Genomic DNA, 12,295 nt, shown 5'->3' on the forward strand with positions numbered 1-12,295 from the left:
AAAGTGGTACAATTTAGAAAAAAAGTGGTTTTGACAATGATTGAAGTGAAAATTAACCATTTAACAATTGTGCCTAACATGCCTAGTAAAGTCATTTGTGTGGCAGCACTTTTATCTGAGGTAAACTGCATAACTGATGCAGGATTTTACAAGTGCCAAAGGATGGCCTTTTAGTTAGCAAAATATATTTTCATTTAAAAAAGACAGAAAATTTTCATTTCATGAAAGCTATAAGATTGCGTAAGTGAGGCTATTTATTACACAATACAGGTACACTGTAGAGCCAGTGAGAATTAGCTGCTTTGCATAACAAGAATTCTGATAAGAAACATAAAGAGCACAACAAAGTATGCTGAAAACAAAAGAGTTTATTTATCAAAGAATAGAAAATGAAATACAAAAAAAAACCAAACAGCCAGTTTTGTCTCACTTTTTCCAAAAAAATAATAATTTGAAATCTGAGACAAACACAAGGAAATAGATTTACAAAATCTTTTTACAAATTAAAAAAAAAAAAAAAAAGAAAGAAAACTAACCTTGGAAACATTAAAATATAACAAAGGAGAAACCAAACTTAATCTTTCGATGTACCAATAAAATCTCAAATCTCTTTAAGTATTCTTTAAATTTTTCTTTTTTTTTCTTTTCTTTTTTTTTTTTTTTTTAATCTAAAGCAGCAGTCACAAAATACTAAGACAGATCTACAGCATTTAAGGCTCAAAAGCAAATGGTACATCAATATTAAAATGAAACCTTCCTGAGATATCCTAACGTCATTCGGTCTAGTGCGTATCTATCTGTTCTGCACTTTCCTCAGGTATATTCCTAATCTAAAACTATCTTCCTCTCATGTTCCCCACACGATCTGGAAGAATTTAAAGCCTTTGTTCCCCCTTGCCAACATCAAGTGCGAATGTTTCATTAACAGCGAAACAAACATGGGGTTGAGTCTCAGTCTGTAGCTAAAGAAGATTTCTCGGTTATTATTGATGTTCTTCATTGTTCCTCAGTAAACCAGCTCAGTAAGTATTTATAGCTGCTGAGATCTCCCAGAAGAATGCTTTGGTACTCTGTGTTCAGACAGCTCATAGAAATACTTTTACTACCTGTTCCCTTTTTTTTTTAACATCTTTGAGTTTTTCCTTGGTTCAGCCTCCTCTTTATGTGACCTCTGTAACTTCTCTCTGAAAGAAATAAACAATAAAAAAAAATTGTAGACCAAGTTTTTCAAAGGCTACAATTCTGTCTTAAACTAAATTCATTTTGATATGAGAAGAAAGGCACTTGCTATATGACTATAACTTCTGCACTCGCTGGTTTCAGCTGCCTCTGTTTAGTCTGCCAGAACAAAGTTGCATAAAGATAAATGTTCCTTTCTTGCGCCCCTGTTCCCTACACACGTATCCCTTGTTGGCTGTGGGAAAGGAGTGTGTGAAAAGGGTTGATGCCATCAGGGAAAGGAGCCATCTCCTAAAGTCAGTCCCAGGCTGAGGTCACTCAGGGGATAAATACTTTTCCCCAAAGGCCTGTGGCTCCTGAGAACCAACTGTTTGCTTTGCCTGTCAACAGGATTTTCTCTGCTCAATATATCAAGCCCCAGTGACCAGCTGGCTGGTTTGATCTGCCTGTAGTAATCAGCTGGCATCTTTCAGGTTTGTAGCCATTTCTTCTCCTCTAGTTAGCACCCCAGCATAAGCCAACTGAAACATCTATCAAGAAAACCATTGTTAGAACTGCTACCCTCATCAGCCAAAGACTGGCGCTTTCCTTTGTTCATGAAATAAAGGTGGTAGTTGAAAGCGTAAATACCACAGGCCATATTTTGGTTGCTACAAGTCAGCCTAGTTCCACTGGATTCAATTGTCTGTGCTGATTTATGCTGTCTGTGACTCAGGTTTTTAAAAATCTAATTAAAGGAATTTTGGAAACAGTATTTCTCATTTCTCTACTTCAGAAGTTATTTATAAAGTACAAAACAACACAGACAAGCAAACTCAGATGATTTTCCAACATTTAAAAAAGAATATGGGAAAAAAAGGTCAAGTACATGTGAGAAATAAGTGTTAAGGAAGAAGATCAGCTAGTGTAGGTGTTATATTTTAGTTTTGATTGGCATACCTGCTTGTGAAGTAGATATTTTACTGCATTGTGTAAGCAGTTTTTTTCACAAGCCCTTTTTTATAGTCTCTACTGTACCTGCATAAGCTGGACTTCAGTCCAGGGGGCTCTTGAATATTTTCACAATAATCATCTTTGTCTTCCAATTCTGGAGAGTGAATGCTCCTTCTTTTTGTTTTTTCCCCTGAATTACCAAAGATATGTGGATTAACAAATAAATAAATAAATAACCGATATTAGAGCTTGTTTGGTTTTGATTAATTTAAAGCAAAACAAAACAAAACACTGATTTCTAGCACAGTAGCACTTTATACATATAAATTATTATGACAAGGAAATCACTAGAATATTGTTTTTTGAGTATAAGTTCTCACAGAGTGGACTTCAACTTTCAAATTGCTGCACCCTGATGTAAGTTTCTGCAAGGTGCAACCACTGACAGCACTATCTTATATTTTCTTAGCAAGTAATTGGAAATGGCTCCTTACAACTAGCAAACAGAGGTACAGTCACTACATCATTTTATGTGATTTGAATCAGTACGCTGGTACATTAAAAAGTCACTGCTTTTAGTGTCCTGAGCCAAGCTTTCACATGTATCCCTCTGGTCACTGTGAATACCAGGACAAACAGCTCTGCACGCTTGAGAAAAACTGACTAGGGAAAGAGATTCAAAATTGTCCAGGTGAGTGAGCTGCTTTTCCCTGTCAGACACCTATCTCACCTTTCAGCATCTTTCAGGTGTAATGCAAAATGTCTCATTTTGATAATGACAGGATGATTTCATGGCTCAAAGGATGAGAGTGTGTACACCCCATTCCAAATATGCATCAGGGAACACAACTGTTATTCTGACAATTTGTCCGTAAGTATCTCTTGAATAGTAAAATAGTCTAATCTGTTAAACCTGCAACAAATTCATATAAATATTTCAATCTTCCTTATTCAGTAAGATTTTACTTTTGAGTATGTGTGTGGGATGGCTGATTCTTCCATTCTACCAAGAGAATGAAAGCTGGGTGGTTCAGTCCTGCTGTCCTCCCAGAAACCTAGTGATCAAGGTGAACAGAGACCTTTTTGAAGAACATTATAAAGACATGAAAAATAATTTGAGATTGAGCAAGGCAAAGCCTTACCTCAATGGACAAAATGTGGTCTGTTGGCTAAAGGACAGGTTTGGAGTCAGCAATGGAGACATTTACTTGTGGTTCAGCTACAGGCAACCCAGATGACCTTGGAAGGTCACTTTACTTTTCTACACCCCAATTCCCTCATCTATTAGGGACATGGCACTGATGAAAAAAAGAAAAATCTCTCCTAAAACTCTATCTTGTCATATTGCAGTTTGAAACGATTAAATGGAATGATTTGTTTTTAAGACAATCCAGGATCATACCAACCTGCTGGCTTGCTCCTTTTGGAAGGCTGCTTCTTCACAGTGACTGGAATCCGGGCCAGTGCAGCCAACTCAGTAACAAAGTCCTGCTCTGCATTCTGCATGCAAGGATAAAGCAGCAGTCAGTTAACACAAAACATATTGATTCTGGTTACGTTATGCCATGACAAAATGCCATGTTATGTTATGCCATGACACATGCCATGACAAAAAAAAAAAAGGATATGTCATTGCAGAAGCACATGAAACAGTGTGAACACACTGGGGATGTTTTCTACTGGAAAGGGATTCAGTGAGCACAACAAAACACAGCTTCCCATTAACAATACTTAACTCAAATGTGATGAAGAGTTGCTGTGCAACCTGGCTGGTTGCGACTACCTGGCATTTGGGCCTGATCCTTCTTGTTGTGGCTGTGAACTCAAGCACATTGATGTACTAATAAGGAGGTTGAACAGTTTCCATCTGATTAGACAGAGGCGTTCAAGTAACCAAAATGTGAGTCTGTACTCACAATAGAAATGATGCAGAAACATCAATAAATAAGATAAAGAATATAATGCCCCCACCCAAGTCCCAGGTTCTCTTTGTAGTATATGGTTTCAAACTGTTAACTGTCTGCATGTGTTTCTGGGGTCTGAGCCATAGCTTCAGGGGTGAAAACAGTAGTGAATCTTAGCATTAATTTCAACTGGGCCAGTGAAGAGACCCTTACAATCTGTACAATCTGTCAAACAGTAAGAGTCAAAACAACAGATGTTTTGCCATTGACTGGTTCAGATCTGTGAATCATTTTATCCTGACTTACCCTCAGCTGATTCTCCAGCTCTGTTTCTAGGTGATGCAATCCCAGCAGCTTCTGTTTCAGAGACTCCAGACGAATCTGCTGGTGCAGTTCAAACTGACTCAGAACCTTCTTTTGCTGCAGCATCATCCTGGTAAAGGGAAATTTTAAAGTACCTTTGTTGTTCAGTTCAAGGGAGGAATACAATATTGGTGAAGGGCATTTAGAAGATTTTGAAGCGACAAAAGCTCATTAGCAATATCAGCCCATCCAGTCTCTGCTGGGACAAATAATTTTGCTGTAGATTTTTAATTAGCTTTACTTATTTGAATAACCTGCTTGCACCACAAGCTCCTTTCTAAGGGTAGAGCAGTTTGGGTCATCCATGCCTGGACTTTGGGATCTCGAGTTCAGCTTTAATTTTGAAGTTTGCTTTCAAAACCATTGTATGTTTCCTGCAGTGAATCAAGTCAGTTTTCCTATCTGTTGCCAAAGAGACAAGCTGTTAGAAGATCAGGTGTGAGGATAATGGATTAAGAATTAGGCATCTCATTCAGTTCTCTTCAGTACCAAGCTGACACTGAGCCAGAAACATGATAATCTGAAACCCGGTGTTACGAGCACTGACAACTATATTCAATGCTTGTTTTATTTTGCTGGTTAAAGATTAATATTAATACAGTAGAAACGGAATGGCTGCAACTTTGCTGAATCTGTAATTCTTCTGTTCTCTTGTCTGATCTACCTTGAAGCAAAACTGTCAATCACCCATCGCATTCCTCAGGGAAGGAGATAACACAAAACATTTCTGACATTTACACATACTGCACTTGCTATTGTAATGGTCAATGCTCACAGAAGGTTAGCTTTCAAAATTTGTTCTTTGAACTCACACTTATAACCTTCCATCGAGGGCAAAAGCAAATAAAAAATTCTTCTGAGTTTAATAAGAGTTAGATAATTAATAGAAATTTTGTTATTGACTTAATGCATGACTGGGATTTCACCCTAAAAGAAATCAGAATGGCAACAGGAAACTGAGTTTGATCATTGACTAATAGTTATGAGACCAGCTTGCATAAAAAATTGTTACATTTTTACTGTTTACATGAAGCCCAATTTAATTGTACTTTATTTTAAGAATAGGTTATGGGAGAAAAAAATAGAAACAACAGCTAAAAGTGAATCTGTATGTCAGAATAAACCATGAACTTGATAGTGAATACTTAACGGATCTTTTCCGAAGCCCTTTGTTAGATGAATCTACTTCTATACTAATTCAAACAAGGATGAAAAACAGAAAGTGGGCAATAATTTCTGTCAATTTAGAAGTAGCAGAATGTCTAAAAAAGAATGAACCTCTTTACAATGACAAAATTGCACAGGCTATGTTATTTTGGATAATAAGCCAAGAGTAAAGAAAATAAAAGGATTACAAAAACACTTTATGTGCGTGTCATTTTGAAAGTCCTTCAAACTTATATAATACAGCTTTTTATGTCAACTTATTCTTTTGGATAGTCAGTGTTTTTTGTCTAGAGTCTAAATTTCAAAAAATAAATAATGTATTAAACATGATTTTTATTTAGCATTTGTGGCACTCAAGCCTAAATTTTGTGCAAGTAATCTTAACTGTCCAAAGGCATTCAATGAAATTTTACCATTTAGATATTATTTATGTTTCAAAAATGCTATCTTCATTACAGTATATTTACTCAACAGCAAATTAATATATATTCTTGATTTTTAAAGCAGAAACAATGAAATGTAATGAATTGGATACCATCAGCTCCCGTTCTACATTTATATTATCTTTTTTTTTTTTTTTTTTTTTTTTTTTAATAATTTGGCATGTGTTTTGGCTTTGCTTTTCATTCTCTCTTTTCAAACTGTCTTTATATAGTTCTTCAGTCTGTAATTAATGAGCATCAAAAAGTAATTCTCCAAGATCAAAGAGTAGTGCAAAATTTGGCAACAAATATTTCTTTTCCATCAAGGACAAAATATAAAATACAAAGCCAGAACATTTATTCAGCTAGACATTTATATATATCTGCAAAAAGTCAAAGCATTTAAACTGAGTCAGTAGTGCTTCTGCCTGCTCTTACCTTTGGTGGACTGTGGATGATATGTTCAGGATGCCTTTGGTCTGTTCTTCTTTCAATGTGTGTTCATTCTCTTCTTTCTTTCTAAGTCTGTTCCTTTCACTTCTTTCTGCTGAAATAATGGCTTTGTAAAATATTCTGCTCAAAACTACAAACCTGTTTTGAGTTCTGGCAACCTGACAATTTATGCCTTTCATCAACACAAATTAATCCCTGTTCTAGGCAGTCCTTCCAAAGTCACTGCTCCTTAGAGATCTCAAGTACTTCTTACATACGCTTGCTCTGCCACTGTGATTTGCTGAAACATCAGACAATAAGTTGTGCATTGTTCAGATGTGATGGTAATGCCAGTGAATTCTTATTATTCTTATCTGTTTCTCCCACTAAGTGATTGATTAACACAGAATTCAAAGGAGACATTTTATGAAAACACCATGATGCCTTAAGCAAAAATTGAAATACCTAAATGAAAACTGCTAAACAAAAAACCCCTGAGCTATGAGGCCACTTAGTCCTGGGAATGCCTAACTTCACTATGCTTCCCCTTGTTTGAAGGTGGAGTAATTTTGGTAGTTCTGCTTGGTGTTTATCTGCTGAGCAGGGTCCTGAGTCTTATCTTCAAAGTACTGCTTGGTAGCAATCTGCCAGATGCAACCCATTTCCTCACACCTACTGTTGTGGACCACTGTTTTTTTCTAAAATACAGGAGAGAGATGGATAGGTATGTAACAAATTAAGGTATTTAACATTTATATGGGGGGCATCTAACTTTTTCTGAATGCTGGGAGAGGATGGCAGGCACCTCTGAGGTTGACAGTGTATTTGGTGCAGGAAATCACTCTCTCACTGTGGTAAATGTGCTTGAAGATCACATACAGATCAGGCCCTTCTAAAAATTAAGAAACATGTGCCCTGCCTCCTGGCTGGAAGGCAGGGCATAGAGGGTCTGGTTGTGCCCAGGGGCAGCACTTCAGGCTGTTAAGAATCACAGGGAGAAATTTAATTGCTTCTGGGGGCCATACAACAGCTGAAATGAGAAAGACATGCAGTCTGCATCACAAAATTGGAATCAGGGTAAAAAAGGACTTATGTGAACTAAACATCAGAGACCCTCATTAGACCCACTGCTCACTCCTAATACAAAAGCTACCAACAAAGCAGAAGGAGTTGTAGGAGCTGTTAGAGAAAAACTGAGACACTTTAGAGTATGCACATATATGTTTGCAGTATATTTTTATTGTACCAGTTCATTTGACCTTTCAGTTTCAGCTTGGTTTCTCTCTGGCCACCCAAATCTAAAACATGCCTGCTTTTATTACCAACGTAAATTCTCTCGTCTTCCCTCATGCCTGTAGGCTTACACTGCAGCAAGAAAGGATTTTATTTTTCCTCAGTTGAAAAGAAAATGTGCTCCTTTAGTAGCTGCTTACACACTTAATTTTCTTTCTCATAGTTCATGGAGCATCAATGCACTGAAACAACAATATATCCACACAAACAGTAGGAGAAAGAAATGATCTAAAAGAGCAATTACCAGGCTGACTGTGGCTCTACTGACTGGTATTCCAGGTCTCACAGGCTATTTGGGAAACCAGTAGACAGCAATACCAAAATGCCAATGAAGCAAAACATTAAAGTATGTAATGATACTGGATCAGCTCAGTTCACGTCAGAGGAGTGTTCTGGAACAAGCTTCTGTTGAAATTCTTGCTTAAAGCAACCCAAATCGAAGGGATTTTTAGACTCTGTAGTTGGCTAAATCAGGGCCAAAGAAGTCTTTAGAGAGACTTCTTAAGAACTTGAGTAACTGGCTGCCTTGTTGGCTGCCAATGTCTACAACACAGATCAAAAATCCCTGCACACATTTTGCCTAATTCTTTTACTTCAGCTTCCAATGTTAAAGGCTTCAAGGTCCACAACAGGGCATTGTAAAACACATGCAAAACAAACAGGTTCTCCTGTAAACAGTAAGCATAGCTATCTATTAACTGGGGCTCACAAATCTTTCCTAACAAAGTATGCCTTATCTCCAGACCCTTGAGTGGATAGGCCTGTTTCTCTTCAAAAAATCTCTTTTGTGGTTAAAGAATCAAATTTATTTAAAATTGCATGTTGAAAACAGCTTTTATTTATCCACTCCATATGTCTCAAAGACTTAGCCTTAGATGCTATTGCCGTTCTCCTAACTTGCTATCTTCATTTAATGCCAACAGCCTTCATCCAGGGGAGGGGAGAGTGTTTACAGAAGAAATCAATAATCACAGCTTGCTTTTTTTCCTGTCCTGAAGGAACTGAACAATTAGAAATAATTTCAAGAAAAAGTGCCTGTGTGTAGTGGTTTCTGTGGGATCCAGGAGTTCATAAACCTCATCAGCAGTTTCACAACCTGTGAGAGGGTCATGGTTGACAGTTAAGAAATAATGTAGAAGTTCATACGTCATTCCAGGATAGGAACGATTGACTTTTTGCTGATCCTCACACGGATCTTCTCTATTGCAGAGAGAACAACATTTCATTGAGTCAAAAAAGGGATAAATATAAGAATCTCCTCCTTAAAGCAGACTGTCTGCTAATGATGCTTACGTTTTCTAGCATGGGAGCAAGGACTGCACACATGAGTCTCCTGCCTTATAGGAGAAAGATCCAACTTGTAGACTCCCATCATATACCCTCTTACTCTATCAGTATTTAATCCATTAATTCATTTTATTTTCATATATAAATATAGTAAATTGAACTGTGTTCGTGGTAGAGGTTGGATGTACAACGTAAGACTTGTACAAATGTCAACATTCTAAATCGACCTGTATTAATCTTTAGAGCACCAGAAAATCAATTACTGGTGGTTGTGACAGTGGTAGTATCTCTGATGTTAGCATGGTGAATCTGAATTCATGGTTAAACTATAATCTCTGACACTAAGTCATTATTCTATGTGTGGTTATACAAAACTTTGAGTAACAACACCCAGCATACAATGCAAGAAATTACTGATGATAATAGCTCTACTACTTTTTCCTCAAAGATGGAAATGGACCTACACATTCATTTTACTTTGTTGCTTGATTTCAATAATATATATCTGTTATCTTTATGGGATCTTTACAGCAATAAGAAAATGAATTTATCTATTAAAATACAAGTATTATCTTACAGTTGTTTAATATCGTACATACCTTGTAACGATTTCAGTTGCTGAAGTTTTTTCCTTTCATAGCCTTCTGTGATTTTTCCTACTTGCTGGTAGTAGTTTTGCACCAGTCTATTGATATTATTGCTGGTCCCATATACACTTTCTACAGCAGCTTCCACCAGGCTCTCCTGCATTAGATAGTGCAAGCAATGGTTCATTTTCTAAGTTAAAAACTAGTTGCTTTAATCTGCCTAAAAATGAACACCAAATTTAATTTTTAATGTGTATGAAAGATTGTGAATTTTGTGCTTAAAAAGTTACAAACTGATATGCTGGAAAACAGGTATTTCTATTAATCCATGGAACATTTCAACATGAAAAATTACATTAAAATCTTTCTAATGTGCCTTAACTACATCTGGGAAGGGACCACTCTTCTATCTGTTCCATCTCCATAGCCCATTCTGCCTGTCAACCCAACTGCCAGCAAAGTAAATTAACATATGTGTAATTCTAGTGCAATTTTCCTTTATACAGAAAATCCAATTATGTACAACAATTCTATTTATTAATCTATGAATTGAGTATCATTTTTATGTATTTATCTACAAGATAATTTAATAAATGTATCCATTAAGCTGTTAATATATGAATACTATTAATTAACTTCAAAATCTTTATCAATAGATAATCTCCATTTCTTCCCCATGTTTGTGATTTTCTGTCATCTAGAACCCTCTGTTCTTTTTATGTTCTGGGGTTTGGTTTATTAAAACCTCTTTTGAGTCCCTCAAAAATACAGTAGGTTGACGTTGGTGTTATGTTTGTAAATAGCAAGTTATCTTCAGTTTTAAAATAGGTTGTAATGTTTTCCTGATGATACTTCTAGACATAAGGTAATGCATATATATAAGGTTGCCCTCCAATTTATTATAGTACTCAATTTGTTAAGAAAGCTGCTACTGAACAATTCCATACCTTGAAATCCTGTTCATCATCTGATTTCCTTTTTCCAGCTTCCTGTCGGGCATGCTGTAGCAGTGTCCGCCCAATCACTTGCTCCATGTGTTGCTGAAGAAACTGAAGAGCTTCTTGCATTTCTGTGACTAACTGCTGGTGAAATTCTAAATGGGTTTGCTGCGTTTCTTCCTCTAGCTTCTCTTCCTCTTCCAAAATGTGGGACTCCTGGTAATCAGACAAAATGATAGCAGGTGCTGCCATTTAAATGCATTCACAAATTTAGTCAGCATCACTGTAAAAGAAAATCCTACAGCCACTCAGAATGTTACTGTTTTAATACTTAATCTCATTTCCAGCATAAGTCAGTACAGTCACTTAATTCCAGTATAATTCCTTTATATAATAATTATCAGGCATAATGCTTAATTCCAGTATAGTTCCAGTACAGCCACTTAATATATTTGTCTTGGCACCAAAGCTATTGTCTCTGTCATGAGATGTACAACAGCTGTGTCCTGTCCAACTAGTCATTTCCAAGTGATGCATACCATTTTTTGTGTTCTGTACTGTTGAATTTGGTCTTATTTATATTTATATTTATATTTATATTTATATTTATATTTATATTTATATTTATATTTATATTTATATTTATATTTATATTTATATTTATATTTATACTTATACTTATATTTATATTTATTTATATAACTTATTTATATTACTGACTGCAGTAAGAGATAGTTGTGGATACCTTGATAAAGAGCAGAAGAACAAGGCAAGCATGCAGTTACGTTTCTAGGACACTCAGTTTTGGGGTCTACCTGAGAAAAACTTGGCATATTTGCATTTCCAGCCTTTCATGACTGCACTTAATAGCACTTAGAGACCACTTGCACTCTGGGCACCTGATGAGTTCTATGGCTTAACTTATTTCTTAATTTTGAACCTGCCATCTAGTAGCTTTGCTTGGTGCTCTCTTGTTCTTTTATTAGAAATAAGAAATCAGAAACAAGTGAAAAATTGTTCCCTACTTACATACTTTATGCCAGTTTTAAAACTTATGACACTTCAGAAGATGCATCTTCTTAAGGCTTCCAGTCCCTTGAGTCCTTTGGACCATCCATTTTCTGTGCTTCTTTTTAAATCCACTTTCACTCCAAACTGTCTCCAGCGCACAATAAGACACACCAGAATAACCTGTTCTTTCTTTCTTACGTGTATCACAGTCTTCCACAGATTGCCTTCTATTGAATTGCTGATATCTCTCTTATACTAATACTCTCATTTAAGCCTAGATATAATTAAATTATTCTGAGGTATTCAGCACTAACTATTTGATTCCCTCTTGGAAATGAAAAATGCAAGTAGGAAAAGAACCTGCTCTGCCCACATTCATCTGTGGAAAATAATGATGTCCCTATTAATGCTGGCTATTCTGACATGTCTTCATTAACAGCTCAGACATGGTTTTGACATTTTTTAAAGACAGCCAGAGTATCATTAAACTGATTCTCTCTCTCTTTTTTTTTTTTTTTTTTTTTTTTTTTTTTTTTTTTGTCATTCTGACCAAGGTAGGGTTTTATAGTGGTATTTTCCTGAATAAAATTTCATTTTATATGAAATAAACAGACTGGCATAACACTATCTACACCAGCCTAAAACTGGAACATATTTAAATTAAATTTAGTTAAAACAACGTAGTATGTCTTAAACTCTGGTTGAGTGTCTAAAAATTAACCTCTTCCTTAACTCCTTATACGTTGGTTCTAGCTTTGGAGGTCGTTCCTAACATTTTT

The 12,295-nt window shown here is 36.0% G+C and overlaps 1 protein-coding gene across 4 annotated transcripts in view; it reads right to left on the reverse strand.

The window, feature by feature from the left end:
* Nucleotides 1-348: 348 nt before the first annotated feature.
* Nucleotides 349-12,295, reverse strand: part of EVC (EvC ciliary complex subunit 1) — a 53,944-nt gene continuing 41,997 nt past the window's right edge. For 3 of the 4 annotated variants that reach the window (XM_068679897.1, XM_068679899.1, XM_068679896.1), the window contains 7 exons: nucleotides 10,515-10,721; nucleotides 9,580-9,724; nucleotides 6,407-6,515; nucleotides 4,323-4,449; nucleotides 3,519-3,612; nucleotides 2,197-2,302; nucleotides 349-1,184 (listed from right to left, as the gene is read on the reverse strand). In XM_068679897.1, the coding sequence (XP_068535998.1) occupies nucleotides 1,103-1,184; nucleotides 2,197-2,302; nucleotides 3,519-3,612; nucleotides 4,323-4,449; nucleotides 6,407-6,515; nucleotides 9,580-9,724; nucleotides 10,515-10,721 (870 nt within the window). In that variant the 3' untranslated portion in view covers nucleotides 349-1,102. The remainder of the gene's footprint in view (nucleotides 1,185-2,196; nucleotides 2,303-3,518; nucleotides 3,613-4,322; nucleotides 4,450-6,406; nucleotides 6,516-9,579; nucleotides 9,725-10,514; nucleotides 10,722-12,295) is intronic. The other variant, XM_068679898.1, reaches the window with a different exon arrangement.

This window comes from Anas acuta, chromosome 4 (assembly GCF_963932015.1).
Source record: "Anas acuta chromosome 4, bAnaAcu1.1, whole genome shotgun sequence".
In the NCBI taxonomy this organism is placed as follows: Eukaryota; Metazoa; Chordata; class Aves; order Anseriformes; family Anatidae; genus Anas; species Anas acuta.